Source organism: Gobio gobio, assembly GCF_949357685.1.
Source record: "Gobio gobio genome assembly, chromosome: 15".
NCBI lineage: Eukaryota > Metazoa > Chordata > Actinopteri > Cypriniformes > Gobionidae > Gobio > Gobio gobio.
Window position 1 is genome coordinate 42,886,454 of NC_137108.1, and position 13,477 is coordinate 42,899,930.

At 45.1% G+C, this 13,477-nt stretch overlaps 1 protein-coding gene across 2 annotated transcripts in view; it reads right to left on the reverse strand.

Annotated features, from left to right (window-relative positions):
* LOC307139074 (synapse differentiation-inducing gene protein 1-like) overlaps positions 1-13,477 on the reverse strand; it is a 49,081-nt gene that overhangs the window by 34,233 nt on the left and 1,371 nt on the right. Inside the window, exon 2 of one of the 2 annotated variants that reach the window (XM_079837877.1) lies at positions 1,005-3,487. The exons of the other annotated variant lie outside the window; for it this stretch is intronic. Within the exon in view, the coding sequence (XP_079694003.1) occupies positions 3,359-3,487 (129 nt within the window). The 3' untranslated portion in view covers positions 1,005-3,358. Of the gene's footprint in view, positions 1-1,004; positions 3,488-13,477 lie in introns of those variants that run through there. 2 annotated transcript variants of the gene reach the window in all.

Genomic DNA, 13,477 nt, shown 5'->3' on the forward strand with positions numbered 1-13,477 from the left:
TAAATCCAAATTACTGTGGTTTAATCAGCTGTTTATTTATTTATTAAATGTGAGGTGCACGTTGCAGCTGCGGTTGCCACCTCTGAGAGCGAAAAGACACTAGACACAAAGTTAGTGTAAAATCACAAACCTGACTCTCAATCTCTCCCATACCAATTTAGTGATTCAGGACTTTTATTTCTTTTGCATATTTTGTGATTATTTTATCATTATTTGAATACCTTTTCTATGTAAAGCACTTTGAATTACCATTGTGTATGTAATGTGCTATATATAAACTTGCCTTGCCTTGTCTGGGTTATAGCCAAACCCTAACATGTAATAACATATTTTTGTGTATTTATTTCTTACATTAGCTTGAGTCCTACGTCATACGGAAGTTAGAGATTACAGTAAGAGATTACAGTTTGTAAAGTTTTAAAAACGGATATTTTTCTTACACAAACGCATCGATTAGTCTTACAGTTTGATATAAAATACGATGGCAGACTCATATGCACTAAGAAAATTTTTCTGATATTAAATACTGAAAATGTAATTTGTAATCTGAGAATTTTGTAATCTGCTTCCAACCATGACAGCTCTTAGGCTTTAGAGTAGACATATTTATTCTTAAAAACTATAAACTTTAAGACAATCAACAATAGACCAAATAAAAGGCCAAGTACAACGCCGGCAGGATTCCGAGTGGATTTCTTCTCTGCTAATGCTTGCCGTCCTGAGAGGTTGGCATTTTGAGTCTGTGAAAACAATTATGAAACATAATGTTAACCAATTCTGTTCTCATTCTGATTTTCTTTGAGCCAATGGCACTTGGAGGAGTTTTGGTTGCCATGGAAGTCTAAGATGGGGAGAAAAATCCTGGAATGTTTTACCTCAAAAAATGCCATTTCATTTCGACTAAAGAAAGAAAGACATGAACATCTTGGATGAGATGGGGGTGAGTAAAATATCAGGAAATTTCCATTTTGAAGTGAACTAGTCCTTTAAAGAAACACTATTTACTTTAACAATCAACCAAATGATGTTTATTTGTTAGAATCAAGTCACAACAACATATAAAGTTTATAGGTTTTAAAAATTAAATTTTATTTATTGCAATTGTAAGGATCGGTTTTGGTGCTAAGACAAAAGCTGAGATACACACCCCAGCAATAGAACAATAAAAGTCACTAATCTTGAGAGAAGATCTCACAGAAACTGTGTGACACCACCCTGACAAACATTTCTCCCCCTCCCCATTTTGCCCTCTCCTTGCCCTGTTTTCAAGTCACCAAATGCAGATATACCAGTGATGATGTATCTTGTAAATCTATTGTTTTATCCCTTTCATGTTTGATGTCTTTTTAAAGATCTCGGTGCGAATGGTAAAATGGTCTCAGTTTCACTGCAGTCACTAGTAGTAGAAAGATTGAAAACTAATGAGAATTCAGTTCTCCTTTTGAGGAGTCTCTTCAAAGATATCTGATCCACTCCCCCAAAACCAGGTGTTTGTGTTGCAAATATTTACAAACCTTTTGTTCTAGTTGGAGTATTTAAGCGAGGGTAACAGAGCTTTCAGGGGGAAAAAATTCTGTAACCAGAACCCCCATGCAGTCTGTGTGAGTGTCTTTGGGACACACACACACACACACACACATTGCATGTATTGTGCCAGACATGATGACTCTTTTCTTACTTTGTGATTGTGTTTATGTTTTTACGCTGATCAGTTGTGTACCATGGATTCTTGTTTACTTATTTACTTTTCCTGTCTGGCCAAAATAAATGTTAATCTTGATTTATTCTGTATCTTTATGAAATCATTATTTTAGTAGGGTCACATGAGGAGTAAGTAACTCTACCGCAAATCTCTCTGTTGGGACAGATCAAACTGAGGACTCCATAGCGGGAGCATTGAGCCATGCATGAGAGAAAATCAGATTTCTGACTGTCGCTGGTATTATAAGTTGCAGCTTCGTGGCTATAAATAAATGTACATTAAAGTTAAAATAGTTCACTCTGCAATCCACTGTAATCCCAGAACCAACTAATTTGTGTGCGTGAGAGCTAGTGAGTCGTGACACTATTGCCTCTGAGCGGTTCCGGGTCCCATATTTGAAAATAAGTGATACTAAGAAAAATCAACGATCTAAATTAAATCGCAACTAATCTTAAAATCAGCTGATAAACTCTAAACGTAACACATTTTATGGAGTCACATAAAATTGGAGTCAGATAAAATTATTTATGGAGTCAGATTTAAAATGAGATATCAATAAATTAAGAGAACTTCACCGAAAGGCTGAAAAGGCTTACACACAGAATTCCTTTTGACCAAGCCGTTAGCATCCGTTTTTTGGGCTAAATGGATGGAAGTTTACACAATAAATGCCAAGGAATGTTAATGTTCTTAATCTTCTTGTCAGGCCATCAGCCATTAAATCATGACGAATGCAGGAAACCTTTAATTTAGGCTAACTGGTCTGAGTGCTCAAAAAAAGGGTTTACTCATGGATATTCAATCTCAGTTTACAGTGTAATCATTCCGGTCATTTCTAGTTTGGCACTGATGGAGTGCCAATAGAGACATAAAACATCTGCTGTTTGCATTCGTTTTAACAAATTTATAAACACACCTGAGCCAACTAATACAACTTCTCAGATAAACTTCAAAATTCAACACAATTTAGATGTAAGTGTGGCCTTTTGGTAGTCAAAGGTTTTTACACACACTTCATGCCCACTTGAATACTGGTTATTTAGGTAGACAAGTGGTCGAGTGCAAAGACCGAATGCAAGTTTGGGTGTTGTTTTTTTCTCTCCATGATTTAGGAGATTTCACATAAGGAACGAGATTAAACAAATTTAAGTGGTACAATATCCTATTCAATTACTAAGCCAACGTTTGCAGCAATAATGGTAACTTCATAAAGTTAATTTAACTCGATGAAGTTACCGTTACTTGTTACTTATTATCATTCTCCTGAATGTAAGTTTTTTTGGATAACGTTTGCTAATGTATTTCTGTTTTATTGTGCACATTAATAACCAAGTTATCATATTAGCAAGTTAAACCGTTAATATAGCTAAGGTAAGCTAGTTTACCAACAGTCTGCCCTGGATATGGCCCTTGGGGGAACAGGCCAGGTGCCTCCGGAAGTCCATACTGCTGCGCAGGTTGACCTGAAGTGCTTGGATAGGTCTCAGAGGAAGGGAATATAACACTGGAGTACTCTGGAGGGTCCTGCAGTGTTGAAGACTTTTTGGGATCCATGTTTCTCTTTTATTGCGTTTTTTCCTGCACCCTTAAAGGAATAAGAACAATCTGTACGTCTGTCTCTGATGTAGTCAGGTGAAGATGGACCTGTTGTGTGTCTCAAGTTCCTCTTTTGGTGACTGGTGGTTGGGTTGTGCTGTACTGTAAGGGGAGGAGTGGCAAGAATTTTGGCACAGATTTGCTGTTTACTGTAACTTCTCCAGCTTGACTGCAGAGTGCAGACGCCACCTGGTGGAATCAACATGTATGAGTTCAGGAAAATGAAATACCATGATTGCTGACTGAGCACATTTTTTTACTTATTTTTTTAAATCTTTCCTCATCTTATTTTTTTATAAAAATGGTCTCGGTTACAAATGTAACCCTCGTTCCCTGAAGGAGGGAACTAGACATACGTCGGAACTGACCGACGAATTGGGATCTGTTTTCAGAGACCAATCTACTTCGAGTGTATAGAAACGAGCCAATAAACATTGGCATGCGGTTCACGCATTCCATGCGCCGCCCACGTTGCGGGTATAAATACGGAAGTGGAAGTACCACATATCGTTTTCAACTGAAGAGCCGAGATAAGTGGCTCGGGCCTTCAGCTGAAGCACAGCACATGGCGACGGGACGTACGTCTCCGTTCCCTCCTTCAGGGAACGAGGGTTACATACGTATGTACATACGTACGTCGGAACTGACCGACGAATTGGGATCCTACCAACACGCCAGGGATGCTGGCCCTTCCAGCGCCCTGCCTGAGCTCGCTGGACCACTCCTATGTTAGAGTGGAAGTCAGGGCTCCCGGCAGGGAAGGACAGTCACTGCTGTTCCTGCAAGACCAACTCAGCGTGACTATTGGATAACGCTGGGAAAGCGTGCCCGTCTCGGGAGATGGTACGCTGCGGACCACATCCTTCAATGGAAGGAGAGGTGGAAATACGCATAAGGACTAACCTATCAGGGTAGTACAACATATGGAAGTCTCTGGGGTGGATCCAACCTGGTTCCAGGGTGGAAAGAACACACCCTGAGACGACAGAGCGGGCTCTGTCCAGGGAAAGACACAGGGCTAGCCCATTGGGGTAGCGGATACCGTGGAGAATACACATATGGGGTAGCCGTTAGGGGACCGCAACATATGGAACCCAGCCTACACACACGTTCCACAAGCATACGGGTGCAAACCTAGCATCAGACGGCCTCAACGTCTGACACCAAAGGGATGATGGAGGAACTCACAGGGTTAGCCGTTTCCGGGGAACTCAACTGGAGCAAAATAGATGCACGTATGCGGCCCAGAGGGCGGGAGTTGCGTTGCACTAGAACGGGTACTTAGCGCTACTGGCCACTGGGGGCGAGGATGCGGGAAGATACCGGCTCTACACGGAGGCTATAAAATCTAGCGAACGTGTTAGGTGTCGCCCAGCCCGCAGCTCTACATATATCTGTCAGCGAGGCGCCTTGAGCCAGCGCCCAGGATGAAGCTACGCTCCTTGTGGAGTGCGCTCGCACCCCGAACGGGCAAGGCACGTCTTAGGACTGGTAAGCCAAGACGATTGCATCCACTATCCAGTGGGCCAACCTCTGCTTGGAGACAGCCTTTCCCTTCTGCTGGCCTCCATAACAGACGAAGAGCTGCTGTGAGGATCTGAAGCTCTGAGTCCGGTCAACGTAAGCGCAGAGAGCGTGGACGGGACATAACAAATCTAGGGCTGGGTCTGCCTCCTCCGAAGGCAGCGCTTGCAGTTTCACCACCTGGTCCCGAAAAGGAGTGGTAGGAACCTTGGGCACATATCCAGGCCGGGGTCTCAGGACAATGTGAGAGTTGTCCGGCCCGAATTCTAGGCACGATTTGTCGACCGAAAGTGCATGCAGGTCCCCTACCCTCTTGATTGAGGCCAACGCTGTCAGGAGGACTGTTTTCATGGACAGGATTTTTAGCTCAACTGACTGCAAAGGCTTAAATGGTGGACCCTGGAGTGCTCTAAGCACCAGGGCTAAATCCCAAGAGGGTAACGAGGTTGAACGAGGAGGATTCAGCCTCCTCGCACCTCTGAGGAACCTGACGATTAAGTCTTGCTTACCTAAGGATTTACCATCTACTTGATACGCCGCTATTACCGCGACGTACACTTTGAGGGTGGAGGGAGACAGCCTTCGCTCCAACCCATCCTGCAGGAAGGAAAGCACAACGTTAATCGAACACTTTCGGGGGTCTTCCCTGTGGGAAGAACACCACTCAACGAACAGGTTCCACGACCATCGCTGTGCGCCAGTGCATCTATGCCTAAGGTACCCCCGGTCAGGGACTTGTACCACTGGCAATGGGTCGACTCCGGAGAAGTGAACAGGTCTACCTGTGCAACTCCGAAGTGGTCCCATATCAGCTGGACGCTCCGGGGGTGGAGTCGCCATTCGCCCGGAGGTATCGACTGACGAAAGAGCTCGTTGGCTGTCTGGTTCAGTGCACCTGGGATGTGAATGGCACGAAGTGACCTCACAAACTTCTGACTCCACAGGAGGAGATGGCAGGCAAGCCGGAGCATACAACGGGAGCGTAGACCACCCTGTCGGACCAGTACGTGCTTGTCCCGGAGCGGTTTCTTGAACCGGGCCAGGGCAAGACGTACCGCCAGTAACTCTAGGCAATTGATATGCCAACGCAGTTGGGGCCCCGTCCACAGACCCGAAATTCTCCGGCCCGGAGAAACGAGGGGTCTAACCACGGGTTGAAGGTTTGACGACAGTAAGGAGTAACTGAGACCCGGTACTGACTGCGCTGCCACGCCCATCTCGGGACTCGGTCACGCAACCAGCGTTGAAGCGGTCTCATATGAAGAAATCCGAGCGGCGTTACCGCGGCTGCAGATGCCATATGCCCCAGGAGCCTCAGAAAGAATTTCAATGAGTCCGCTGTCCTGCCTTTGAACGTATTCAAGCAGTTCAACACTGACCGAATCCAGCTCCATACCGAGATAAGAGATCCTCTGCGCGGGGCAGAGTTTGCTCTTCTCTCGGTTGACCCGAAGTCCAAACAGGCTGAGGTGACTGAGCACCATGTCCCTGTGTTCGCACAACTGATCCCGAGACTGAGCCAGTCGTCGAGATAGTTGAGTATCCGAACGCCGCGTTCTCTGAGGGGAACAATGGCTGCCTCGACGACTTTCGTGAAGACGCGAGGCAACAGGGACAGCCCGAAGGGCAAGACTTTGTACTGATATGCCCTCCCCTCGAACACAAAGCGTAGGAACGGTCTGTGTCGAGGAAGGATAGAGACATGAAAGTATGCGTCCTTCAGGTCGATCGCTGCGAACCAATCTCGGGGACGGATGCATTGGAAAATGCGTTTCTGCATTAACATTTTGAACGGGAGCTTGTGCAGGGCCCGATTCAGAATGCGCTGGTCCAAGATTGGCCTTAACCCACCCCCTTTCTTGGGTACAATGAAGTAGGGGCTGTAGAACCCCGACCTCATATCGGCAGTAGGAACCGGCTCGATCGCGCCCTTTGCCAGCAGGACATCGATCTCGGACCGCAAGACATGGGCATCGCTGCTCCGCACGGAGGTGAAGAGGATGCCCTTGTACTTAGGAGGCCGGCATGCGAATTGAATCGCATAGCCGAGTCTGATGGTACGGATGAGCCAGCGTGACGGCCTGGGGAGACCTAGCCAGGCCCCCAGAGACCGAACAAGCGGGACCAACGGCACCACAGACGTACCCGGGGTGAGGCAGCGAGGTGGAGCACTCAGACCCGACTCGGGAGGTCCGGACGCGGCCCGGAGTGTTGTCTGAGTACTCCAGGTGGGGCAGAGTGTGGGTGAGAAGGCACGGGAAACTGCTCTTTTATTGAGAATGTGGGCCGGATGTATTCGGTATGCCCGACACGGGTTGGGCGCCCCCTTTACAACCGACGCCCTGCTTCCCCAATGGTGGAGGCTGCTGCTTGGGTTTAGCAGAGGCGGAGGCGCCTCGGCCGGCGACTGGGTGGAGGCAGCAGCGGGTCGCCGGGGCAGGATGTTCTTGATGGCCTCCGTCTGCTTCTGGGCCACCAAGAACTGCTGGGCGAAGTTCTCGATGGCGTCGCCGAAGAGGCCGGCCTGGCAGACAGGGGCGTGGAGGAACCGCACTTTGTCGGCCTCACGCATATCCGCCAGGTTCAGCCATAGGTGGCGTTCCTGGACCACAAGTGTGGACATCGCCTGACCCAGGGTGCATGCGGTGACTTTCGTCGCCCGGAGGGCGAGGTCCGTCGCGGTACGCACTTCCTGCATAACCCCTGGTTCGGAACTACCCTCGTGCAGTTCCTTGAACGCTTTGGCCTGGCAGACCTGCAGGAGCGCCATGGCATGCAAAGATGACGCAGCTTCCCTGCAGGCTGTGTAGGCCGGACGAGAACCTACACGCCCGGGAGGGGAGACGTGGGTGACCCCGGCAGTCGGTAGCGGTCTTCGGACACAGTTGCATCGCTACCGACCGTTCTACTGGGGGGACCTCCATGTATCCCTTAGCTGCGCCACCATCGAGGGTAGTGAGGATGGAGGAGTCAGTCGATCGTGTACGGGTGCTGTAGGGCACCGTCCACGACTTCGTGAGCTCCTGATGCACTTCCGGAAAGAAAGCTACTGGGGCGGGGCGCTGAGAACCAGCACGGTCTGTCCCGAGATACCAATCGTCCAGTCGTGAGGGTTCGGGACAGGGTGGAGGGTTCCACTCGAGCCCGACACTCGCGGCGGCCCGGGAAAGCATAGCTGTGAGCTCTGGATCAGACTCGGACAACGCTACCACACCCGAAGGGAGTAACGCAGCCGGATCCTCATCTCCAGAGTCCATTAGCTCGTCCCCCGATGCAGCTATCGATAGCATATCCTCAGTCGGAGCCCCGAAAGTAACGACTGGCCCCCCAAGGGAAGGACCAGTGCGCTCTTCCGGAAGCTCTACCGGCGCAGCGGAGGGGGGAGGGGCCCGAAGAGCCTGTTGACCCGGCGGGAGTGCCCTCACTGTAACCCTCAGGTCTCCACCAAAGACATCAGCCAAAGTAGCCGCCCTCTGCTTTGCAGCGGGAGGACCACTAGATCGGGGGATATGCAATGGGACTCCACCCCTTTTGAGGTATTGGAGCCTAGACCGTAATACTGCGATGGTCATGTTCGCGCAGTGCGAACAAGAGTCATCCACGAAAGCCGCCTCAGCGTGCTGAACGCCTAAACACGAGAGACAGCGATCGTGGCCGTCAACTGGAGATAGAAACCGATGGCATCCAGAAACACACGGTTTGAATGACATCTTGAAAAAGACGCGGGGTCAAACCGTGTTGCTCTTTTAGAAGAAGAAAAACCGCTCCGAGAAGTGCCGAGGCACACGGGAAATGGCCGCAGCTCACATCAGTTTAAAGGTGCAAGCCTGCGTGAGCACTCAAAGGAAACACCTGTTTGTTTTCTTCACTCGCGACCATCGCTGTAAGGCACCGTAACACCGACACTGGAAGCAAGTAGGCAGTTTTCCTCTTCTTCTCTTGACTCGTAGTCTTGAAAAACACTCTTCGTAGGAACATAGAAATGCTCGGCTCCGAAGTTGAAAGCGATATGCGGTACATCCATTTACTTATTTATACCGCAGCGAGGCGGCGCGTGGAATGTGTGAACTTTATTGGCTCGTTTCTATACACTCTAAGTAGATTGGTCTCTGAAAACAGATCCCAATTCGTCGGTCAGTTCCGACGTACGTTGAACATGAAAGGGACTGAAAGGGAAATGGAGTTTCCCCATTCCTCATATCAGGTTCCAGTTCATCAAATCCTGATTTGGGTATTTGACAAACACTTTTACTTATGTTGAAGTTATTTGATCAATGGGAACAAACTGCCTGTCTTTGTACGAGATTCCCTTCTCATAAGTTCTCAGGTACTTTAGGTGTTAACTGTCAGACGCATCACTTCCTGCGCAAATGTGGCAAAAACTTGCATTGTACATCTTGGTTTATAGGGTTATAGTCAAACTCTTCTGCTAGAATGTAATAACTCAAGTCATATTTTAATTTATTATTTTATCCTCACATTGTCAAATTCAAAACTTTCTTAAAAGATCTTCCATCTTGAAGACACATTAAACACATACCAATTAACAGCATCCTTTCCTGGGACTTTCCCCCATTCTTTATAAATTAACCACCCAGCTCTCCTCCCTCCCTCCCTCCAAATCCACGCACACTACTTTCAATGAGCTCAGAGAGAGACACAACCCGCTGTAATTTTAACCACTGGTGTCGCTGTCAGACAGTGTCAAATTAGTGATTTACACACTTTTTATTGTTATTTTTTTCCCCGTTGTTTTATTTTTGTCAGGGTTCTGTCACTTCTGTTCAGTATATTCTTAGTTTTATGACAGAACTATGTCATATGTTTTTATGTCGTGTTTTGTGTGAGCACATGGCTGGTATTTGTCATTGCTGGCCATGCTTGTGTTTAGGTGTGTTCGACATCGGCTGCGGCAGAATTACACTTTCTGCTTCACGCAGTGACGCTCGCACTGTGTTTGCATACTTTATCACAGCTGAAGTGAATGCAAGATGTCAATACACAGATGTTTCAGAGACGTTATTGTCATGTAATACTTTATGCACTGCTTAATACAGCGTGTGTTTGTACAAGAATAAAGTTCAACATATAAGCCTACACTATCAATGAAGTGGGGTCTACGTTTTTATCAGTTTTATTTTGAGAAACATAACACCGGACTACATTAAAGGAGGTTTTTCTGTTATAAAAAACAGATTTGTGAGCATTAGTGGAGCTGAAGGTTTTAGAATAAACACGAAATGCATGTGATCGCTGACTTTCGGTGAATCTGGCCAATCGTGGAACAGCTGTGTCGTCATCAGAGCTCGTGCAGTGCAGCCGCTATAGAGAAACTGCACCGGATTAGCCGACTGCTTTCGAATCGCTCTCACTGTATTTTGATGTCACTGTCACGTGGCATCGGCGCTGCCTCAAGTCGGACAAAATTTCTAACCGGCATGCACTGCTTCAAGTCAGCCGCCAATCGGTCTGCGCATCGCTGCATGAAGTCAAACAAGCCTTTAGTCATGTTTTGTATTAGCACATGGTTTTGTCACGTGTTCCTTGTGCCATGTGCTCTCTTGTCTATTGTCTTGACCCCGCCCCTCTTGTTACCTTATTATTGATTGATTTGTCCCACCTGTTCTCCCTCATCACCTGCCTTGTTTGTTACCTTTATAGGGCCTGTCCCAAATGGCACACTTCATGTGCACTTTCGGTCTTGTGGACTTACAATGGCCGCTGCGTGCGTGTGTCCGTTAAGTCCATGAGACCGCAGGGTGTCCCATTTGTCATTTTAGGTCTCAGAAGGATGCTCGCTAGCGCCCCCTTCACGGTCGATATGCGCCCTCGATTCGCACTTCTGCCGAGCCCGCACTGGTGCGGGTTACGCAGCGGACTTCTTGTTTAAGGTATTTATTTACTTTAACACGCATAACAAAAAAGTCACACCAACATGTCATCATATGTATATATGTATATATATACACACAGTGGCAAGAAAAAGTATGTGAAACACTTGAATCTGTGAAAATGTGAATCATTTGAACTAAATAAAAGAGATCATTCAAAGTGCGTGTTATTTTTTTATTTAGTACTGTCCTGAATAAGATATTTGACATGTTTACATATAGTCCATTAAAATGACCCCATTCAAAAGTTTATGAACCATTCATTCTCAATGCTGTGTGTTGTTCCCTGGATGATCTATGGCTGTTTTTTTGTTTTGTGATGGTTGTTCTTGAGTCTCTTGTTTGTCCTGAGCAGTTAAACTGCCCAAAGTCTGTGTTTTATGTTTTGCCAAATCAAAGGGATAGTTCACCCAAAAATGAAAATTAGCCCATGATTTACTCACCCTCAAGTCATCCGAGGTGTGTATGACAATCTTCTTTCAGATTAATAAAATCTGAGTTATATTAAAAATGTTCTGGCTAATCCAAGCATCATAATAGCAGTAATAGTTGCTCTTTTTTTGAAGTCCATAAAAAATGCATCTGTCCATCAAATAACGTGTTCCACGCGGCTCCAGGGTGTTAATAAAGGCCTTCTGAAGCGAATCTATGCGTTTGTGTAAGAAAAATATACATATTTAAAATATATATTTAATTTTTTTCTATGGCTCTGCATCAGCCGTCCACGCGCCATCACTTCTGGTGAATAAGGTCAAAATACATGCAAAATTCCGGCGCGATCATAGACATATACATAAATTCCTCACGCCTGCGCGGATCGGTCGAATGAGGCATCTACGGATATATATCTTTGATCACGCCAGTATTTTGACCTTTTTCGCCGGAAGTTATGGCCCTGGGAATACTAGATGACATTCGTCTGATAAGAGATAAAAAAATAACATAAATACTGTTCAGTTTCTCGCAGAAACCGATCATTTCGTGTCTTAAGACATCAATGTGTCGCCACGAGCCGCATGGTTTAATAAGGATTCGTATGTCTATGTGTTTTTACTCTCATTGCTCTCATACTCTAAAATATCCCCATTGACATGCATTATACGACTATCACACTGCAACGGTTGGAGTTAAAAATCTTCATTTGGGTTCTACTGAAGAAACAAAGACACCTACATCTTGGATGCCCTGGGGGTAAGCAGATAAACATAAAATAATCGTTCTTGGGTGAACTATCCCTTTAAGCCAAGTCTTTGTTTTAAGTTTTGTTTATTTTGAATAAACTGCACTTGTGTTCAGCAAACCTGCCTCCAGTGGCTCATATGTTACAAGTATAAACTTTACATCATAATTTCTAAGAATTTGTGTAGCTTTTATTTGAAAACATGCATTTACTTTTCAATTTCTGAAGGTTGTTTCTTAGCTTTTGTTTCCAGTGAAATGATATAGCCCTCACTGGACAATAGTAAAATTTCACAGCCCCCCAATTTCACAGGAGGTCCATGGGGTGATGGAAATTTATATTTTAATTTAAATATGGATATTTTTCTTACAAAAACACATGTCTTCACTTCAGAAGGCCTTTATTAGCCCCCCGGAGCAGTGTGGAGCAGTTATATGATGGATAGATGCACTTTTATGGACTTCAAAAATGAAACAATTCACTGCCATTATAAAGCTTGGAAGAGCTTTATATTTTATATGTTATATTTTAATATAACTCCAATTTTATTTTTAGAAGAATGTCTAATACACCTAGGATGACTTAACTAATCCTTTAAACTGACTCTTACCATTTCCCCTATGCCACGGTGAACACCTGGTTATTCCTGTTTTTTGCCTACCCGCTGTGACAGTTTTTTTTTTTGTGTATCTGTGACTCCTTTTTGTGTATCTCGTCTATGATTCTCTGCTGCCTGCCTTTTGAATTACCTGCTTTGTCTTGGACTTGTGTTTTTTCTCTGCCTGTCCTTGACCACTGCCTGTGTGACTACGGTTTTAATAAAGCTTGCTTATTGATCCCACTTCAAGTGATGCACCATTACATCATATAATATTTAATTCATTATAATTTTCTATTATTGTGTTGCTTTTGAGAGGGTCTCCAGTGCCACACCTCTTTTTCTCGAACTGAAAGTCATTTACTGGAAGACAACGCCCATCCATTTATATTTACCAGCAGAGCATGGCAGTTACCTCTGCAAGAATGATCTCTACAATTCATAATGCATACATCTTTGTGTGAACACAAGCTCAAGTTTTAACTGGCCTCTCACCTGTTTGGTAGTCACCTGCATCTCTCTTTTTTTAGTTATGAAAATATCTACCTGGTAGAGACATATTTACTATTTAAGCATTGTATGTCAAACTAGTTATCACTGCATTATTTTAGTAGTGAATCACTCATAATGTTTGGGATCAACATGGGGATTTTACATGTTTAAGATCAGATTAACCACATATATAAAAAAATTTCAAAAATGAAACCATTCACTGCCATTATAAAGCTTGGAAGAGCTTTATATTTTATATGTTATATTTTAATATAACTCCAATTTTATTAATCTGAAAGAAGAATGTCTAATACACCTAGGATGACTTAACTAATCCTTTAAACTGACTCTTACCATTTCCCCTATGCCACGGTGAACAACTGGTTATTCCTGTTTTTTGCCTACCCGTTGTGACAGTTTTTTTTTTGTGTATCTCGTCTATGATTCTCTGCTGCCTGCCTTTTAAATTACCTGCTTTGTCTTGGACTTGTGTT